Below are 20,902 nucleotides of genomic sequence, written 5' to 3'. Positions count from 1 at the left end.
TCCAGTTAAAGTTCACCATCTCTGTTGCAGGTTGCTCCGGAAGAATTCAAGACCAGTATCAGCCGAGTGAATGCGTGCTTAAAGAAGAATCTCCCTGTCAATGTAAAATGGCTGCTTTGTGGCTGTCTGTGCTGCTGCTGCACATTGGGTTGCAGTCTGTGGCCTGTTATCTGTCTTAATAAAAGAGTAAGTGCACATTTCAAAGTGGCATTGTCGCTATGGTTTGCAATTACTGTTACCATTAAATAACCTTAAGTAAGTAACAATGCCCTTCTTTATTTGAAACCTTTTTTTCTATATCCCAGCTGCAGCTATAAGTCTCCTCTTTAAAATACATATGCATGTAATCTTTAGCTTATAACTATGTCTTGGACATTAGTAAAATACATAATTTATTAAAGTAAGCGCCTTTGAATTATCTGGGTAGACTTTGTTGGATCTCTGAACAGTGGGTTTGATTAGCTGATGTCTGGGAATTCCTTCCAGCTCTACAGTTCTATGATATTATGTGTTGCTTTAGTAGAGTGCTGCTAGAGCAGCAGTTGGTCCCAGAGACTGTCCTAAGTAGAGTGAAATGTTCCAGCTGCTCTTCTTTTCATCCAGGTGTAAATTTTTGAAAGATGAAAATGATTTTGCTTCCTAAACAATGGCTTTGTACTGCAGATATTCTGGACTATTGATTCAGCTAATTACATTTCATAATGTCGTAGGAGCAGCAGAATTTTACTTTTTATATTTGAATATTGCAAGACTCCCTTTCTTTCCTGTATAATCTCTTAACAACATAGAGCTGGACAACAGTAACATCTTTGCAATCAGTGTTCAAAAAGTATTCCTTCAAAAAAGAGGGAAAAAAAATCTAGGAAAGATTAAAGAAATGTAGTCCTGGTTGTATATTTAGAACTTACATGCTTCACAAGTACAGCCCAGCCTAGACTGACAAGCAGAACATATACACAGGTAAGCAACAGGGGCCAGGGCAGTGCTGTGATTAGGGGGCCAGTGCACACATCCACAGGAGGCCTTAAGTGCCTCTACACAAACGCTCGCAGTATGGAAAACGAGCAGGAGGAACTTACCCTCCTGCTAGCTGAGACCAACCCAGACATAGTGGGGCTCACTGAAACATGGTGGGACCCAACGCATGACTGGGCGATGAATATCAAAGGCTATAGGCTGTACAGGAGGGACAGGACAGGGAGGAAAGGCGGGGGTGTGGTGCTCTACGCTGAGGAGGAATACACATCCTCACCAGGTAGCACAGAGTCAGAGGAGGAGCACATGGAAGTGATCTGGGTTAGAATACAAGGCAGTCGAGGGGAAAGAGACTTAATGGTGGGGGTCTACTATAGACCACCCAATGAAGGGGAAGAGCTAGACCAGGAATTCTGAAGTCAGCTCATGGAGGTAGTTAAGTCAAAGGACATGGTCGTCATGGGTGACCTGAACTTTCCAGACATCTGCTGGGAAGAGCAGTCAGCCAGGTCTGAACGCTCACATAGGTTCCTAATCTAAATGCAGGACCTCCATCTAACCCAGGAGGTGCACAGCCCCACCAGGGGAGACGCCTTGTTGGACCTGGTGCTGGCCACGGGTGACGACCTGGTGAGGGGGCTGCGGGTGCTTGACCATGTGGACAACAGTGATTATCACCTGCTGGAATTCACCATCCAGCGCAAGGTGGCAAAGGCATGCAGCAAGGCAGCAGCCCTAGATTTCAGGAGGGCGGACTTCAGTGAGCTAAGGCGAATAGTTGGGGAAGCAGTGAGGTCCTGGAGGGGAGGGGAGGCAGGTGTCCAAGAAGAGTGGTTGCTCCTTAAGGAGACGATCCTCCAAGTCCAAAGGGAGGTAATCCCAACACAGATCAAAGGGAGCAGGAGGGCACAAAAGCCCCCATTGCTCACCAAAACCATCCGGGAATGTCTTCTAGCTGAAGGGGAGGAGTACACCCAATGGAAGGGAGGGGGCCATCACCAGGGAGGATTATACTGTGGCTGCTCAGGGATGCAGGGGGGCAGTCAGGAAGGCCAAGGCGGAGATGGAACTGGGACTAGTTTCCTGGATCGAGGGCAACAAGAAGTCCTTTTTTAAATACATAGGGGGCAAAAAGAAGGTACCGGGTAATGTGGGGCCCCTGCAGGACACGCTAGGAAATTTGGTCATCACACCAGATGACAAAGCTAACCTATTTAATGACTTCTTTGCCTCCATTTTCCTGAGCAGGGACCAGATCAGTTCCCCTCCCCCCACGGGCCCCTCTCAGGCCCCAGGGGAGGCGCACCTAGGCCAAGGGTAAGTGAGGATCTAGTCAGGGAATTTCCGGAGGGACTGGATGTATTTAAATCAGCTGGTCCGGACGATCTCCACCCCAGAGTGCTGAGGGAATTAGCTGAGGTCATTGCAGGACCCCTGGCTTGACTTCACGAGCACTAGTGCTGCTCTGGTGTGGTGTCAGAGGACTGGAAGAGGGCCAGTGTGGGTCCCATCTTCAAAAAAGGGAGGAAAGAGGACCCGGGGAACTATAGGCCAGTTAGTCTTACCTCGATCTTGGGTAAGCTTTTTGAGAGAATTATTCTGGCACATGTCCATGAGGGGCCAGCAGGGGAGATCATGCTTAGGGGCAACCAACATGGGTTCATTAGAGGCAGGTCCTGTCAGGCCAACCTGGTGGCCTTCTGCGACCAGGTCACCAAATCCTTAGATGCAGGAGTAGCAGTGGACATAGCCTTTCTGGACTTTAGGAAAGCCTTTGACACTGTCTCTCACCCCATGCTCATTAAGAAACTGGAGGACTGTGGTGTCAACACCTATACAGTCAAATGGGTTGCCAACTGGCTGGAGCGCACCACCCAGAGAGTGGTGGCGGACGGGTCATTTTCGACCTGGAGGGATGTGGGCAGTGGGGTTCTGCAGGGCTCGGTCCTTGGGCCTGCACTGTTCAACATCTTCATCAGTGACTTGGATGAGGGGGTAAAAAGCATCCTGTTCAAATTTGCTGATGACACTAAGATGTTGGGGGATGTGGTATGCTAGAAGGGAGGAATAGGCTTCAGTCAGACCTAGACAGGTTACAGGGGTGGGCGGATGAGAACAGGTTGGTGACAAGTGCAAGGTGCTGCACCTGGGGAGGGAGAACCAGCAGCGTACCTACAGGCTGGGGAACTCCCTTCTTGTCAGTACAGAGGCAGAAAAGGATCTTGGAGTCGTCATTGATGTCAAGATGAACATGGGCCGGCAGTGGGGATGCAGTCAGGAAGGCCAACCGCACCTTGTCATGCATCCACAGATGCATCTCAAGCAGGTCCAAGGAGGTGATCCTCCCCCTGTATGTGACACTGGTCAGGCTGCAGCTGGAGTACTGCAACCAGTTCTGGGTGCCACACTTCAAGGGGGATGTGGACAACATAGAGAGGGTCCAGAGGAGGGCCACCCGCATGATCAGGGGACAGCAGGGCAGGCCCTACGAGGAGAGGCTAAGGGACCTGAACCTGTTAATCTTCCACAAGAGAAGGCTGAGAGGGTGGCCATCTGTAAACTTATCAAGGGAGACCAGTGGGGAATGGGAGAGACCCTCTTCCCCCAAGCAGTACCTGCAGAACTAGGAATAACGGCCGTGAGTTGACTGACAGCAGGTTCAGGCTGGACATCAGGAAGCACTACTTCAGTCAAGGCGGCTGGGATCTGGAACCAACTTTCAAGGGAAATGGTGCTCGCTTCTACCCTGGGGGTCTTCAAAAGAAGGCTAGATAATCACCTAGCCGGGGTCATTTGACCCCAGTACTCTTTCCTGCCCATGACAGGGGGTTGGACTTGATGATCTGCTCAGGTCCCTTCTGACCCTACCAACTATGAAATTATGTGATGGACACAAGGGAAGTTCTGAAATTTGACATTATGCTTTGTACTGTACTTTTTGAAGTATCAGTGATTGGAAAGCCATAGAATTTGTCTCTAAATTAAAGCAGTTACAGTCTGAAAATGTGTCAGGACAATGTAGAAAAACTTTAGATCATAATTAAGAGTACAAAAACCTGGAATAAGACCTATCCTCAGCAAGGTGCATGAGTTATGTGGCAGAAAGATGTATTAAATCCTAAAACTGCTGAGCCACAAGTTGTTCTTTGAACTGTTAACTGCTTTCATCAGATTGTTGCATGAAAACAATTAAGAGGCAAAACTTGAATTGGAAAAATATAAACAACATGTTGTTTTACTAAGCATAGTGTTTGGGGGGAGCTGTAAGAGGGGATCATAAACCAGCCTGTATGTATCCAATAATAAAATAATTGTAGATCAATTTTAAAACAATGCCTGATTAAAGTTGTTTAAGGAATGAAACTCATTACACCCTGATATAAAATATAAAATAGGTTTTGTAAGTTTTTGCAAAATTAACTACTCCCAATTTTTAGTTTTAATTTCTTTCAAGAAGAGCCATTTACCCAGCCTTAGTTATATCAGAAATAATTTTAATAAAAGTATAGAAATTCCCAAAATATTTTGAATGGCTGTACACATTTGTCTGGTTCTATGTGACGTTAATATGGATACAGAAAAAAAGTTACTTCTTCTAAATAAGAGTTGTTTTGTGTTAATATTTAGTCAGACGTAAATGCAGTTCATTTTATAACACCTGGCAACAGATTTAGAAAATCAGATTTAAGTATGCTGATTAATTTGTCTTAAATGTTTAAGATTTATAGATTGTAAGGGGCTGGAAGGAACCTCATGTGATCATCAGGTCCAGCCCCCTGCACTAGGCAAAAAGGACAATTGGGGTCAGGTGACCCCAGTGTGGTGACCGTCCAGTCTCCTCTTGAAGATTTCCAGCATAGGTAACTCCACCACCTCTGGAGAGAATTTATTCCACGGTCTGGATACCCTAACTGTGAAGACATTTTTCCTAGTGTAAAGCCTGAAATGGTCTTCCAGGAGTTTGTGCCCATTACTCCTGGTTTTCCCCCAAGGGTGCCTTGGTAAACAGTTGTTCACCGAGCCCTTGATATATTCCCCTGATGTAGCAGTAAGCTGCTCCCAGCCTTCAGCCTTTTCTTTTTCGGGCTGAAGAGCCCCAAGCCCCTCAGCCTTTCCTTGTATGTCTTTGATCATATGGGTGGCTCTTCTCTGGACTGTCTCAAGCTTTTTCACATCCTTGTTGAAGTGTGGCGCCCAGAACTGGACACACTACTCCAGCTGCAGTCTCACCACCACTGAATAAAGCGGAAGAATCACTTCCTTGGTTTTGCTTGAGATGCGTCGGTTGATGCATGCCGTAATATTGTTTGTCGTTTTGTCGTGGTGACCACCCTCCTCTACTACAGTGAAACCTGGGCTGTCTACTGATGCCACATTAAGACCCTCGAGAGCTTTCACCAGCAGTGCTTGTGTCAAATCCTGAGGATCAAATGGGAGGACCGCCAGACCAGTGTGAGCATCCTCCATGAAGCTGTGTCCACCAGTATCAAAGCCTTCCTCTTGAGAAATCAACTCCAATAGATGGGCTGCTGCATCCGGATGTCCGAGAATCGCCTCTCTTGCCAGATTCTCTTTTCCCAGCTCTCTGTTGGCCGGTGCTCAAAGGGCCAAAGGAAACAGTACAAAGACACACTCAAGGTCGCCCTTAAGCACAGAGGCATTGACATGAATGGCTGGGAGGAGCAAGCTGCTGACCGTTTGGTGTTGTGGCTCCACCTAGTCCACCAAAGCATGCACTACTTCAAGGCCCAACAACTTGGTACTGAGATGGAACGGTGGAGGAAGGAGGAGACGACCAACCCAGGGCTATGAATCCCACTCTCCCACGCAACAACATGCCCCCATTGTCGAAGAATGTGTGTATCCAGAATTGGTCTCCTTAGTTACCTGAGGACCCTTCAAGCCTGATGGATGTCATCCTTGACTCTGAGGGACTGCCGCTGCCAAAGTATTGTTTGCTCTGCTGGCTACAGCATTGCACTGATGGCTCATGTCCATTATTACTCCTAGGTCCCTTTCAGTCATGATTTCATAGATTTCATAGACATTAGGGTTGGAAGGGACCTCGGGAGATTATCGATGCTAGTCAGTTTGGCGCCACCGAGCCTGTAAATATGTTAGGGTTTGTTCGTCCCCAGATGGAGCACTTTACACTTCTCAGTGTTGAATTTCATCTGGTTCCAATCCACCCAACTTCCAGCCTGTCTAGGTCCACCTGTATTTGTAGCCTATCTTCAAGCGTAATCATGCTTCTCCTTAACTTGCTGTCATCCGTGACTTTGGCCGGTGAACTCTTCACCCCCACATCCAAATCATTGATAAAGATGTTGAAAAGCACTGGATCAAGCACAGACCTCTGGGGGTAACTGCTAGCCACTTCTCACCAGGATGACAGATCTGTTCATTAGAACTCTCTTGGTCCTACCCCATAGCCAGCTTCCTACCCACCTAGCTGTCAAGCAGTTAAGCCTGCAATCCTCCAGTTTTCGTATGAGAACATCATGGGATACCAAATCATAGGTCTTTCGGAAGTCTAGGTATACAAGGTCGACCTCCTCTCTCTTATCCAGTTGGTGAGTTACCTGGTCATAAAAGGTGAGGAGATTGGTAAGATAAGACCTGACCGCAACCAAGTCTTGCTGGCTCTTGTTCAGGATCCTACCTTCTGCAAGCGTATCACACAGACTCCTTGATGAATTTTTCCAGGATTTTGCCTGGGATATGAGTTAGGCTAATTGGCCTATAGTTCCCTGGGTCCTCTCTTCTCCCTTTCTTGAAGGTGGGCACAACATTGGCCCTCTTCCAAGTCTTCATGTACCTCCCCTGAGTGCTATGAGTTTTGGAAGAGTTTTGCCAAAGTTCCTACGATGACTTCGGCCAGCTCCTTCAGCACTCATGGATAAAGTTCATTTAGTCCTGCTGACTTTTAAATGTCTAATTTTTCTAACTGATCATGCACCTATTTGATTTACACAAGTCAAAAATGGTAAGACCATCATATCCTTACCCCATCCTCTTTGTAAGTCTGTATTAATCATGCAACTTCTTAAAGGAGAAAAGAGCACATTCTTTCTGTTTGGTTTTCCTGGTTTCAGGTCTGGACTTATAGCCTTTCTGAATTTAGGATGATAGTATAGGCAGTCAAAAGATGAGGCCTTTCTCTTGTTTTGTAGGTTTGTTCCCACTTCTAATACCTGGAAGAAGATTGCACTAAATTTTACCAGAATAAATGTATGGGTTATATCACATGTAGGAAAATGTAATGCACTCTCTCCAACTTTTTAATACCTTTTTTTTTTTTTTGTAATAGAGTAGCTTGGAGTTAAGGGTGATGCTCACAGTTGTGTATACAAGTCATATGGTTCATACCAGCTCTGCCTTGCAATATCTCTTCTATAATGTTCTTGGGCCTTCTGTAAGTGTAAATGACCAAAACAGGTGATTGTTTTTGTGATGGGGGGCAAAGCTTTATAGGACAATACAAGGATACTATGAAACATATTTCATATTTGACCTCACATAAGGCTTCAGAACCTGATCTTGGAATTGAAAATCATTATATTTTAACCTGCTAGACTACTAACTGTTGGAAGTCTAGATCTTGCAAAGAATGGGACTTTTTCACTGACTATAAAGGCACTCTCCAGCTGATGGCTGCTTTTGTTCTCTCCCCTTCTCCCTCTCCCTTTTCCCTCTCCCTTCTTCTCCCCCCATGTTTTGCCAGAGCACCTCCACTAATTAGATAAATATACTAATTTACCCAGCACCTATTCGCTTATCAAAGGCCTCATTTTAGTATGTTGACAAATGCCTTGTTCAGGCAGAACATAACTCCCATGGAAAGCCTGAGCATGGTTGCTGAAAGAAGCAATCTCTTGCATAAGTGTGGTCAGTCTCTTGATGGGTTATTGAATAATGGAGTAAAGACTTTGAATTTAATTATACTATAAGGGGGCCAGTGCAGAAGGAGAATACCAGGGCAATCAGTTTAGATCCCATGGTTGCTAGCATATAGATGCTTAGTTTTGTCCTAACAGGACCTTTCGGAAGGCATACCTGCTTTTCTAAACAAGAGATGCAGTAAGGAATGCTAGGGGTCAAGTGTTTGGATCACCATGACCAAACTGAATAGGGTACAACGTTTTGGCAAAAAACAAATGGAAGACGCTATATGCTCCACCAAAAATACTAAATCTAAAAAGAATCCCAACACTATGGTTGGGAAGGGGAGGAGGACAGTTGAAAATCTTCCCCATAGGCACAGGGAAACGAACCATTTTCTTGACTTTCTGGGGCTCCCACTTTTCTATACATAAAAGTAGGGGTGCACCGATAGAGATTTTTGGGGATGATACAGATTTTTAAGGAGGCGTATCAGCTGATACTGATCGGATTTCTGCTACAGCTGCGTGCAGCTGGTAAGTCTGTTGTGGTAGAGGGAACGGGGGAAGATCAATGCCCCCCATGGTGAGGGACGAGTGGGGCAGGGGCTGGGGTAGGTGCTGCCCAGCCAGAGCCACCAAACAAACTGCTTCTGGACCAGCGGCACACAGTGGTGGGAGCCACCGCTCCATGGACAAGACACAGCTCTGTCCCACGCCTGCTCCAGCCCCTGCCCCACTCCTCCACCATGGGGGGCATTGATCTGCCCCTCCACCCCCCCACAGCCCTTCACTTCCCCTTCCCCTTTCACCACAACAGCTCTCCATGCTGCTGGGCTCTGCACCTCGCTACATGTGTGCTCCGCTGTGGCTGCGCACAGGCATGTGCATTTATTGGCCTAATTATTGGCCGCATCAGGCTGATTTCCAACATAGTCAGTTTTCTTTGTATTGGTGCCGATCCGATATCGGACCAATGTATTGGCGCACCTCTACACAAAAGGATTATAGTTGGAAAGGCAAGCTTTTTCCAAGGTGTAATTCTTCCTTAGTTCTCATTTCTTAACACACATTTATAATTTTGATTTATGTTTCTTGAATTGCAAATATAATTTTAAGATTTATGTGAGAGCTTGGTAGCTAAGCCACATCTAATGCTATTCTGGTGTTCTTTCCTAGACTAGAAGATCAATTCAGAAGTTGTTAGAATGGGAAAATAACAGACTATATCATAAGGTAAATAAGATTATGGATCTCTTGTTGTTCCATTTTTATTTACAAATAAGATTTTCCACAGCTGGAATATGGGAACTTTATTACTTTGCTTTAGGACTGGAGCTGAAGTTCTTAATTCATTTTGCACTTTGTGTGTGAAATGCCCTAGATGTTAAATAACATAATCTTTAGCAATATTTAACTATGTCACTAAAGATAATGTCATTGTATGTATTAATCTTACAATAATTATTGTCTTAGCTGGGTTTGCACTGGAAGCTGAGTAAAAGGAAATGTGAAACTAGCAATATGATGGAATATGTAAGTATTTTTGTTACTTTTAATATCTGATATCAGTGTGATTTTTAATGTTTAATTGAATTACCTATTAAATATCACTCCCCATGGAAATCTTTTGGCTACCAAAACAGCCTGGACAAACGCAAGATAGAAACTTAGCACAGGCAGCTGCTGCACATAGTGGAATTCATAAATTGTCACTGATAAACGTTTTCTCTTTGGTAATACTGCCTGCACAGACAGAGCCCTGCATAGGAGACATGGTAGAAATTGCATTTGGTAGTTAAGGAGCCTTGACCTCTAGCTACCATTACACATCCTCTGAACTCTTAAACAGTCCATAAGTTTCTTTCAATACACCTGTTGGGAAGTCCCTGTCAAAACTTTCTTCATAGTTTGTAGCTGTGTAATGAAAACTAATCCCTAAAGAATTGATATAGTATAGTATAGGCTTAGAAGTCTTTTAACTTTATGTTTTGTTTAGTTAATGGAATTTTGGTTTGTTTTGGGCTTTGTAGGTAATTATTAAAGTAATAGATCCACCTTAAGAGAATGCATTTGTTATGTCCATGTTGTCCAAGTACCTTCTCAGGGTTGCCAGGCTGAGAAAAAAACGTATATATCTTATCTTTTCTTTCCTTCACACCTTGCAAAATTTTTATTGATAAACAGGGATCCTTGTTTTTCTCTGTTTAAAAATCCCAAATTCTGATAAACTCAAAATCTGTGTTTTTCCTCAATTAAAATGAAACACAACTATTTATATAGTTATCAATTGAACACAATGTTTTATTAATGCATTTACAATTTTAAAGCAATTTGGAAGCCTGCCAGTGCCTCAGTCAGTATAATTAAACTAATACTAAATACCTATATATTTTGGCATTTGATTTTGGTTTTATCATGGAAAGTCAAAGCTCCCTCTGTCCCCTTTGCTCACCAATATCCCATCCAGCTGTGGCTGTCCCCCCTGCCGCTTTGTTGCATTGAGCAGCCCTAATATGCTGGTTCCATGCCCCTGTTGTTACCTTTCACTCCCAACCCACAGCCCTCCAGCTCTGCCAGTGCCCCTCACTCCCAATCTACAGCCTCTTGGCCCTGCCAGTGCCCCTTGCTCCTGACCCAGTGCCCCCTGCCCCCAGGCTGCAGCTCCCCAGTGTATGGAGAAGGGGTGGGTGTGTGAGGAAGGGGGAATGTAGGCACAGGTGACACATTGCGGGGGAGCACAGGTGACACATCATGGCTGGAGCCAGGCTGGATCAGCTTTGGGCAGAAGCTGCCTTCATGGCCCAGTGGGCAGAACCCAGTGTGGGAGAGAGTGCTGTGCTACCATGGCTGCTAATGTGAGGTGTGGTAGAAGCGCAGCGTTGTACCCCCTGCTGCTGCCAGATGGGCAGGGGGCACCTCACCTTGGTGGCCATGGCAGTGCGGAGCTCCCTCCCACACCAGCTCCAGCCCAGAGGTGGTTCAGCCTGGCTGCAGCCCCACACCCTGCTGTGGGTGCAGAAATCTGGGGGGCCACACATCCTGCTGTGCCCCCCACTGCCTATAGACTTACCCAGAGGAAGCTGCAGGAGCTGCTCTCCACCATATTCCCTGGCTGCCACATGCATGTGGCGTCCTCTGTGTCCCACTCTCCCCAGCCCCAAGCAGCTCATTGCAGGCTGGAACTCTGTAAGCCTACAAGGGGAAACCAGCAGTTTCCCAGGTTTTTCTCCTCCAAAGGAGAAAATCTCTGTCTTTCCATGGCAAATGGAAAACCTGAATCCTTGCTGATAACTCTTTTACTGACATGTTACATACTGTAAATGTAATCTTTTTGCCAGGCCCTGGATGGCAGTAACAAGGGCTGGATTCGGATTGAGGGGTTTACACCAGATTTTAACACAGTCTTACTTGACTGCAGCAGTGGGTTTACACTGTGCTGCACTCACTCCCACCTATTCCTCTCTCCTTGCCCTGCAGCTCCATCCCAGCCACACCACCTCCCTCCCTATCTGACCTGGTAGCTCAGACTGTCCAGGCCCACACAGCCTGGCCTGTCTTTGAGGCAAGCAGCTGTTACAAGTTGGTAACAATCTGGGATGCAGCAGCAGCAGGTGGGTTCCAGTGGGGGGGCTACAGAGGGTCCCGTGGGCCAAAAGCCCTGACAGCTTCGTGCAGAGTGCTGCGCTGTGCTCCAACTCAGACACAAGATGTCACTGCTCTGCTCTGTCTGCCCATCAACACTTGCATCTGGATCTTCAGTCAAACTCATGGTTTCTTGGTTTCTTATGGACAGCTGATTGTTTAAAAATAAACTATACAAATGAGTGTGTTTAGCCTTGTTTTTAGAGACTGTTCAGAAATTTACAGACAGTTGGCAGCCCTGCTTCTGCTCTTCAGATGGGCATGAAGATTGCCTCTTATTCTGTGGGGAAGCCACTCAGCCAAAAACTTGATGCCTACAAGGTCCACTTCAGACTGACGTGTCTTAAGTCCTGAACCTGTTAGCCCCCAAGTCTGAAAAAAAGACTGCCTTCCTCTCTCCTGCCCCCTTATCTTCCCTCTTCCCCTTCCCCCAAATGAGAAAGTTGTTATCAATATAAATTAGAGGAGTCGAAGATTTCAAGTCCTGTAGCATGTGGGCATTAGCATATTCAGCACTGGTTGGAAATTATGCTAAAGAGTGTAAGTACTTGGTTAATATGTTCTGTGCTTTTTTCTTTTTTTTCTTCTACAGGTAATATTGATAGAATTCTTACCAAAATATCCCATATTTCGACCTGACTGAGAAGCAGTATTCAGTCTTTCATGTTACCTGTCATTTCCTACCCTTAGTGCCTTGTAGATGATTTTGGAAAGAAGATGGTCTACTTTGCTGTGATTTAGAAATGGTCTTTGGTAGAATATCTTCCTCGTGATGTTATTTTCTTTTGTTTAAGAAGAAAACAATTTGCACATTTTTTATGTTAAACAAGGCTTCTATGTTGCACTCTGAATTTTTAACGTTAACGAACTGATATAGTTGCCACTAAGGATCTAACATCAGTGCTGCTTAAAACTTGTTCTGAGCATGCTGCCTTATTCATTTCTATACTTGCTGTTTCTAAATGTACGTCCTAACTCCATATCATACTGTATTTCATCCGAAGCATCACACTCCTATAAATCCTCTGTAGAAACATCTAGCTAAGCTTTTGGTAGTTACTGATAATTTTACTATAACTTGCTTGCATAGGACTTGCAATTAACAGCACTGGTTTTGTCCTGCACTTTGCAAAATCATAATTTACATTAGAGGGTTAATTATTTTACCCACTATAGATTTGTAAATATTGATTATTTGCATAACATGAAGTGTGGTATGCCAAGGTTTACAGAATGTAATATAGCTCTTAATATTGTATTGCCAACAGTTCTACAGATTTATTAACGTCTGTTAGCATCCTTCTAATTGTATGGACCCATTTACATACCATTATTATGGTGAAGCCATAATGAGTTTGTACATACTATCAGGTGTAGGGTTCAGTTGCACTTTGCTTTAGTAAGTGGATTAAAAATGTTTAGTGTTTCAGGTGTCTTGGTTAGCACCTGAAATAGATTCAAGCTATTTTAAGGTTCTTTTTGGAAAACTTGCATTCATGGAGCAAACTGCAACAGTTATTACTATCAGAATATCCTAAAAACCTATTTTTAAAACAAGAATATGTTTAAATCTTTTTTTTTTTTAATTTAAGCAAAGAAACATTTTCAGTAATTGAACACCTCTGTTACAGCTAAAGGCAACTACTTGGGACAGTTAAATCAATACTACAGAAACATTTAACTTATTTTTATAACACAACAATACCAGATGGTATGTTTAAGCAGTTAACTAAACTGGCTTTCTTTGTAGACCATACTATTAAAAGCAAAGAAATTCCACCGCAAGCCTGAGACTCATTTGAGAATACTCAGTTGGGTGGATGTGAGTCAGTTTAAAGAGTTTATCTAAAAATGTTGGTTGATTGTACTCAGTCAATGGCTGAAGAACCAAAATGCTTTGCCTGATTGGTTGCAAGAGCTCTCCCCAGACTCTGGCCTGTAGAAGATCAGATTGGGAGCAAATGGAGAATAACTGCAAGGCCCTTTGCCATTTCTAGTTAGGGGTAATTGAGAAGAACAGATGTTGTCAAATAGTATATGGGGAACCACAAAAGGTATTTTTTTGAGTGGCAGTGAATTTTATTTTTCTCATCACCATAACTTAGAGTTCAGGCATTGCTTTGCAATTATTTTGGCTCCTTTTAACACCTAAACAGCTTCTTATATTCAGTTTGTTTTCCTTTTAATGTATCTCTACCCTTCCAGTTTGGATTTATGAACCCTAAAAAAGTATTTGTTAAAGAAGTATTTGTTAAACCATTGCATTTTCGTAGCTGCAGTTGGCAAAAGTTCTAACAGACTCTTTTGTCATTTGTGAGGGATAACAGGCCAGTTGCAGGCATATTGTCCATTAGGAGTCAAATTCCTCACCATATTGGTTGTCTCACAGCCAAGAAGCAAGAAACGTTTATGCATGTGGTACAGCTTCCATTCATCACTGCCAAAAATGATGTGTTAGGCTGTGAAACTTGAACACTAAAGTTAGTTCTTTCTTAGCTTTGTACACAGTTCCGTTAACGGATCAGCTTCATTTCTATTAATGGATCAGTGGCAACTAACTGTCCAACTACATTTTACATGTTAAATTTTAAGTACAAAAACCTCTCCTAAATAGTATCAGAATACAGTGTTGGCTATAGTATGCAGCTCCAACTTTCATTGAGTCCCCAAAACAATACATACTGTTATATTTTGTTTCTTTGACGTATCTGTAAGAGGTGGGATTTGGAGAGCATGCAGAGACTAACCATGCATAACAACTGGAATAGCATGCTTAAGTCTGTATTTATTTAACTTTGAATTAGGGTTCTGAACAGTGAGTGTTGCCAAAAAAGAATAACTATAAGATTTTGATAGCTTAAAATCCCAAATTGTATAAGATTTAATATCATGCTAGAGCATGTTAATTGTTCTTGCCTTCTCTTCCTCCTCCCTCCCTTTTGTTTAAGTCATATTTCAGAAACCCCAGTCACCTTTCATGTGAGTGATTTTTATATTTTCAAACATTCCTTTTCAGCTGAGGGGACAGGCAAGCCAAGGAGAGTTTGTGATGTTGCCAGTGGTAGTAAATGCCGAGCACTCCTCCGTATTGTGGCCAATAATGTTCCCATCATCCCCCATTAGGAGCCAAGTCTCTTCTTGACTTCAGGAGATGGAGCTCAAAATATTTCCATCTGACTTGCAGTGCATTTTTATGAAACCATGCCAGGCTGAGAGAGAATATCATGAGCTTCCCTAGTTAATATATTGAATATTAATAAGCCTTGTGTTTAAGTGCATAAATTCTATAGATTTTTCTGCATGTCAGGTTATTTTGAATTTTTATCTTCTCCCCATAAAAAGTTAAGTGAAAATGGACACCTAAGTAATGCCTGACCTTTTGGCTATATTAGCAACTTGTCAGGAGCATGACAGCCAAAACAGCATTTTACAGAAAACCTCATCTTTTGGTCAGTAGGATTGATTGCAGCATGCAGTATTCTTTTGAATCTATAAATCATAGATCCCATTTCTTATCTTAAGATGCAGTCACCTGTCAGTGGTGCTGCAGATTCTGTACTGCATTCTGCCTACCAGTCCTCTCTTGACTACATTTGGCATGAACAGGAACATTCAACTGACAGTTTTCAGTCTTACAAAATAGTATTATATTACAAGCTAAAACTAAGGTATTCAAATATGAAATTATAAAACCTATTCATGGCAGGCAGTTTAGAGGAGAGGTCTGTAGCAACAAAGTGATTACACAATGTAGTAAAACGGAAAAGAAAGTGCCTTGACTTGTTTGAACAAGAATTGATGATACTGTGCATAAGGGAAAAAAGAACTAGAAGTTATCTGAGGTCTGAGTTTCAAAAAAAGCAGGTCTGGAAACACTGTTTACCGAAGTCTTGTTTATTTCTGTATGACTAGTTTGATCCTCATTTCTTTTTTCAGATTTGTTGTGTATTAGGGAGTGTTACAGTATTATAGGATATTGGCAGAGCAGGAAAACCCTTCGTCTGCTGATTTCAGAAATTAATTTCACCCTGACCTAAAGAAATGTTTAAGACCAATGTAAACATACATAGAACGTTTAGATTTGGTTATGTATGAGAGACTAGGAAACAGGATTCATTTTTGCTGAATTTAGTGTAGCCTTGATAAATACGAAAGTTCATATGCTTCTCTTACTAAGTACAAGAATTCATATGCAAAAACATGGATATGTGTGTAATAGTGTCCCATGATGACCGTTTACTACAGTTACTTGTAAACACACTAGCATTTGAGCAATAAAAATGTCAAACTGTTAATATTCAATGTAAATAATTTTGACCAGTTTAGTAAAGAATGTTGTGTGATACTCTTGTTCTACAATATTTTTGTTTTGTTTTTCTGTTTTGGTGTTTTTATATAGTTGTAACATTATTTGTGTCGCATTTTTTTAAAAATGGTTTTGTTTTAAGTTGTACAAAAAGCATTTTTTAAATTCAGTCCTTAACATTTTTATTCTGTTTACAAGTAAATTGCCACTTTTTTTTAATAGGACCTTGCCTTGAAGTTTGTTTGTTTGGGTTTTTTTTAAATAAACTCCAAAATAAGTATTGTCTCTACAATTTACTGAATTCATCTGTGCCATTCAAGAAGCTGGGATTTGGATCTGGTTAATCTGAATCACTTTTCAAAATGTTTTTTTTTCATCTGAATTAAATTTCAAAGTGGAAAAATATGTAACTAGTGCAGTGTGTGTGTGTGTGGAATTGGATAACACCTTTTTGCGCCTGTTGCTGCAGTTGTATTTATATTTATTTTTGATTTTAAGAGGTATGTCGTCTTTCTGATCTAGCTAGCTCAGCTCGGTCACTTCTTCCCTACCAAGTTTGACTGTCCAAATTACCAGGAGTTAGCCCACTCCAAAGGCTTTGTTGCAGCGAAGAAGATGCAGGCTGTGGAATCAAATTCATCAGGGTTGAACCTGTATTTCTTGATGGAAGCTGTTCAATTGGTATAGAGAGCGTTTTTTTAAAGAACAGCTTTACTCTTGGCCCAGAGAGCTTTTTCTACCATGCTTGTGTTGGAGCAAGCTACAATCCTCTTTTCATTTCTAAGGTATCTGTGAAGCCTGCTGCATTTTGAGCTGTGTTGTGAAGTTCTTAAAACTGAGAAAAGTGTGGTATTTCCCTTCTGCTACAGTTCCACTTTCAGGGAAGACTTAATTGATCATGAGAACATGTTTGTCAAATGTAACACCACTTTTCCTACATGCCAGCTGCATATGCAGTACAATACCAGATCCCATATAGGTTGATAGACTGTTAAAAATAATATTTCATATACTGAGTCATCTTGGCTTTCTACATAATGGAAAAGGTGCGTCTTTGAAAGAGGTATGTGTACACACATTGCTGAAAGGGAGAGCACTGGTCCCTAGGGCACTTTCTCCCTGCCCCAATATTTGGGTAAATACAGAAGCATTCCAACAGTATTTGCACTCACTAGTTGCCAAAATATTAATATTTAATTGCTGCAAACCTAATACTCAAATCTCTACTAAACAACACACTGCTTACTGGGCCAAGTATAGGAATGTGATGACCCAGGAGGTCTCATCCAGTCCCCTACTATCACAGAAAATTATGTCATTCAGTCACTTTGTCAAAGTGATTAAGCCCCATCTTAATGTTCAGGTTTTTTGCCCCATCTCAAGATGTCCCAGAACTTCACTGTTGTGTTAAAAGGTCTTTTGATTTCTAGTTTATATCTATTTGTGGTCAGTTAGACCCATTTGTTCTTGTCCCAATATTCTCCTTAACTTAAGTAATTATTTCCCCTCCTTGGTATTTATTTTCTTGCATGTATCACGAGAAAGTAGTTGCATCCCATTTGTCTTCACACTGCTGAACAACTAAATTATTTCAGTGTTCTCAATCCCTTGATCATCTGAGTTACCCTTTGTTTGGTTTTGATGACAACTTTTTATAAACATGGGTGATCAGACCTGTGTGCAGTATTCCAAATGATGTTTTATTAGTGCCTCATACACAGAGCCATCCCTAGGGGTGTGCGGGGCCTGGGGCATAACCTGTGGGGGGGGTAGAGGGAGGGGGAAGTTGCGAGCGGTGGGGGTGGTGAGCAGCAGGAGGGCGAGTGGGGGAGGGGGTGGTGAGTGGGCAGAGCCAGCAGTGGTGCATGCCAGCCATGGTGGGGCCTATACTGCAGTGACCGCAGGGCCTTGGGCAGTTACCTTGATTCTCCCCTGACCCCCCACCCCCGCGATGGCCCTGCTCATACAGTAGTATTAAAGCTTCCCTTTCCCTAACTAAAATGCTTTGACTGATTAACACATCCAAGAATAGCATTTTCCTTTCTACTTTATGTTAGGAGCTTCTTAGTTGAAAATAACTAAGTTTTTTTATTAGTTCCTAGGCCAGGGGTGGGCAAAACATGGATCACCAGGCCATTCTGTCTGGCCCATGGGACCCCTAAAAAGTTTAGAAAATTAACTTTTATCTACCCCTGGCTGCCTGTCAAAGATGACTGGTCGCTGACTGGAAGTACATCCCCCCGCCCCCCAACTCGAGGCACCAGTCACCCCTGCACCCCACCCACCATAACCCCACACCCTCCCACAGCCCCCCCACCTCAACTGCATACCCCATGCCCCTCCACACCCACCATACTTGCATCCCAACCACACTCTGCCACAAACACCCCCTTACCACCCACACTGTATATGGTAGGACTGTATTTTGAACTGTTATGCAGTCACCTCTAGATACACTTTATAAACACACAAATCAGTACAAAAATATTTTAATTAAGTTATAGTAGAAGTTTTATTTTTTTGGATATGATTTCAGTTTTTTTTCCCAGTTTCAAGATTATAGCACCCTACCTCTCAAAAGGAGTACTTCTGGGGCAAGGGGAGGGACTTCATAGTTTCATAGTTGGTAGGGTCGGAAGGGACCTGAGCAGATCATCGAGTCCGACCCCCTGCCATGGCAGGAAAAAGTACTGCGGTCAAATGACCCCAGCAAGGTGTTTGTCTAGCCTCCTCTTAAAGACCCCCAGGACAGGAGCCAGCACCACTTCGCTTGGAAGTTGGTTCCAGATCCTAGCCACCCTGACCGTGAAGTAGCGCCTCCTGATGTCTAATCTGAATCTACCCTTTGCCAGCTTGAGACCATTATTCCTAGTCACTCCTGGTGGTGCTCAGGGGAACAGGGACTCCCCCAATGCCTGCTGATCCCCCCTGACTAGTTTGTAACAAGCCACTAGATCCCCGCCTCAGCCTTCTCTTGTGGAGACTGAACAGGTTCAGGTCCCATAGCCTCTCCTTGTAGGGCCTGCCCTGCTGCCCCCTGATCATGCGGGTGGCCCTCCTCAACCCTCTCCATGTTGTCCACATCCCTCTTGAAGTGCAGCGCCCAGAACTGGATGCAGTACTCCAACTGCGGCCTGACCAGTGTCGCATACAGGGGGAGGATCACCTCCTTGGACCTGCTTGATCTGCTGCTCCTTGGACCTGCTGTATCTGTGGATGCATGACAAGGTGTGGTTGGCCTTCCTGACTGCATCCCCACACTGCCGGCCCATGTTCATCTTGGCATCATTGATGACTCCAAATGACCCCAGCAAGAAGGGAGTTCCCCAGCCTGTTGGTACGGTGCTGGTTCTCCCTCCCCAGGTGCAGCACCTTGCACTTGTCAGTGTTGAAACCCATTCTGTTCTCATCCGCCCACCCCTGTAACCTGTCTAGGTCTGATTGTAGCCTGTTCCTCCCTTGTAGAATACCCACATCCCCCCACATCTTCGTGTCATCAGCAAATTTGGACAGGATGCTTTTTACCCCCTCGTCCAAGTCACTGATGAAGATGTTGAACAGTGCAGGCCTGAGGACCGAGCCCTGGGGGACCCCACTGCCCACATCCCTCCAGGTCGAAAATGACCCATCCACCACCACTCTCTGGGTGCGGCCCTCCGGCCAGTTGGCGACCCAGTTGACACCATAGTCCCCCAGTTTCTTAATGAGAACGGGGTGAGAGACAGTGTCGAAGGCCTTCCGAAAGTCCAGGAAGTCTATGTCCACTGCTACCCCTGCATCCAAGGATTTGATGACCTGTTCATAGAAGGCCACCAGGTTGGTCTGACAGGACCTGCCTCTAATGAACCCGTGTTGGTTGCCCCTAAGCGTGATCTCCCCTGCTGGCTCCTCATGGATGTGTGCCAGAATAATTCTCTCAAAAAGCTTGCCCAGGATCGAGGTAAGACTACAGGATCGAGGTAAGACTAACTGGCCTATAGTTTCCTGGGTCCTCCTTCCTCCCCTTTTTGTAGATGGGAACCACATTGGCCCTCTTCCAGTCCTCTGGCACCACACCAGAGCACCACATGTGCTTGTAAAGTCGTGCCAGAGGTTCCACAATGACCTCAGCTAATTCCCTTAGCACTCTGGGGTGAAGATCGTCTGGACCAGCTGATTTAAATATATCCAGTCCCTCCAGAAGACTTCTGGTGACAAAGGTTGGCAGGAGGGCAGGATTTCCAGTCCAAATATGGGGACCGGGGATGGGACAACTGTCAAGGGACAGGGTTACCCATGCAGTCCTGAACAGCTCACCAAAACTCAGTAAGCAGCCCTCCGCCCAAAATAATTGTCCACCCCTGCCCTAACTTTACATTTTTATGTCATTGAATTTCTTTCCATTTTTGTTACCCTAGCCCTCAAGCTAGTCTATAAGATTTCAATCTAACCTCCTTTCTGATGGACTGAAGCCCTGCCATGAAGCATATACTTACGGACATGATGAGAACAGACCTGGGGGGAGGGTGGCTGGGGAAGCAAGTGAGGGACTGCCTTGGCTCTAGATTGCCTTGAGACAGCCTTGGGTGGCCAGATGCTGCTCGCACAACAAACTGACAGTAACATATGCAGCCATTAGCATCTCTCTCTGTCCGTTCTCAAGACATCTGAGGCCTTATGAATGGACATCTAAGCTCTTTAAAGTAAAGTCTGTCAAAAATAAAGCAAGGTTTTGAAGACTTCCATGTGCAGTTAAAGATCACAGTATTGTCAGTATTGTTGGTTATGTCCCTCAGGCAAAATGTGCGTGGCATGGACAGACTGATTAATGGCTGGGAGTTTCTCCAGCCATCCAACTGTTACTGTTTGTCACTACAGAACAAACTCAATTTGTCCTTTGTGTACAAAGCCATGGAAGAGGTCTGGGAAGACAGGAGACTGGTCTGCACCAATCCCTAAGCTGCCATTCACTGTTCAATCACTTTACACCCCAGCAGTGCATACAATGCCTCTTTAGTCATTTGAATGCTGCATTTCTACAACACTGGGATGCAGATGAGTAAGAGTTGGAATAAGCTCACTGTCACTACCAAGACAGCCATCAGAGATCTTACTA

At 44.0% G+C, this 20,902-nt stretch overlaps 1 protein-coding gene across 1 annotated transcript in view; it reads left to right on the top strand.

The window, feature by feature from the left end:
* CHIC1 (cysteine rich hydrophobic domain 1) overlaps positions 1–16,205 on the top strand; it is a 30,755-nt gene extending 14,550 nt beyond the window's left edge. Inside the window, exons 3-6 of the mRNA XM_090060278.1 lie at positions 31–186; positions 9,036–9,092; positions 9,333–9,392; positions 12,094–16,205. Coding sequence (XP_089916404.1) covers positions 31–186; positions 9,036–9,092; positions 9,333–9,392; positions 12,094–12,144 — 324 coding nt within the window. The 3' untranslated portion in view covers positions 12,145–16,205. The remainder of the gene's footprint in view (positions 1–30; positions 187–9,035; positions 9,093–9,332; positions 9,393–12,093) is intronic.
* Positions 16,206–20,902: the final 4,697 nt, after the last annotated feature.

This window comes from Crocodylus siamensis, chromosome 8, assembly GCF_052110815.1.
Source record: "Crocodylus siamensis isolate JL-2025a chromosome 8, ASM5211081v1, whole genome shotgun sequence".
Taxonomy (NCBI): domain Eukaryota; kingdom Metazoa; phylum Chordata; order Crocodylia; family Crocodylidae; genus Crocodylus; species Crocodylus siamensis.
This window is presented reverse-complemented; position numbering and strand designations above follow the sequence as displayed.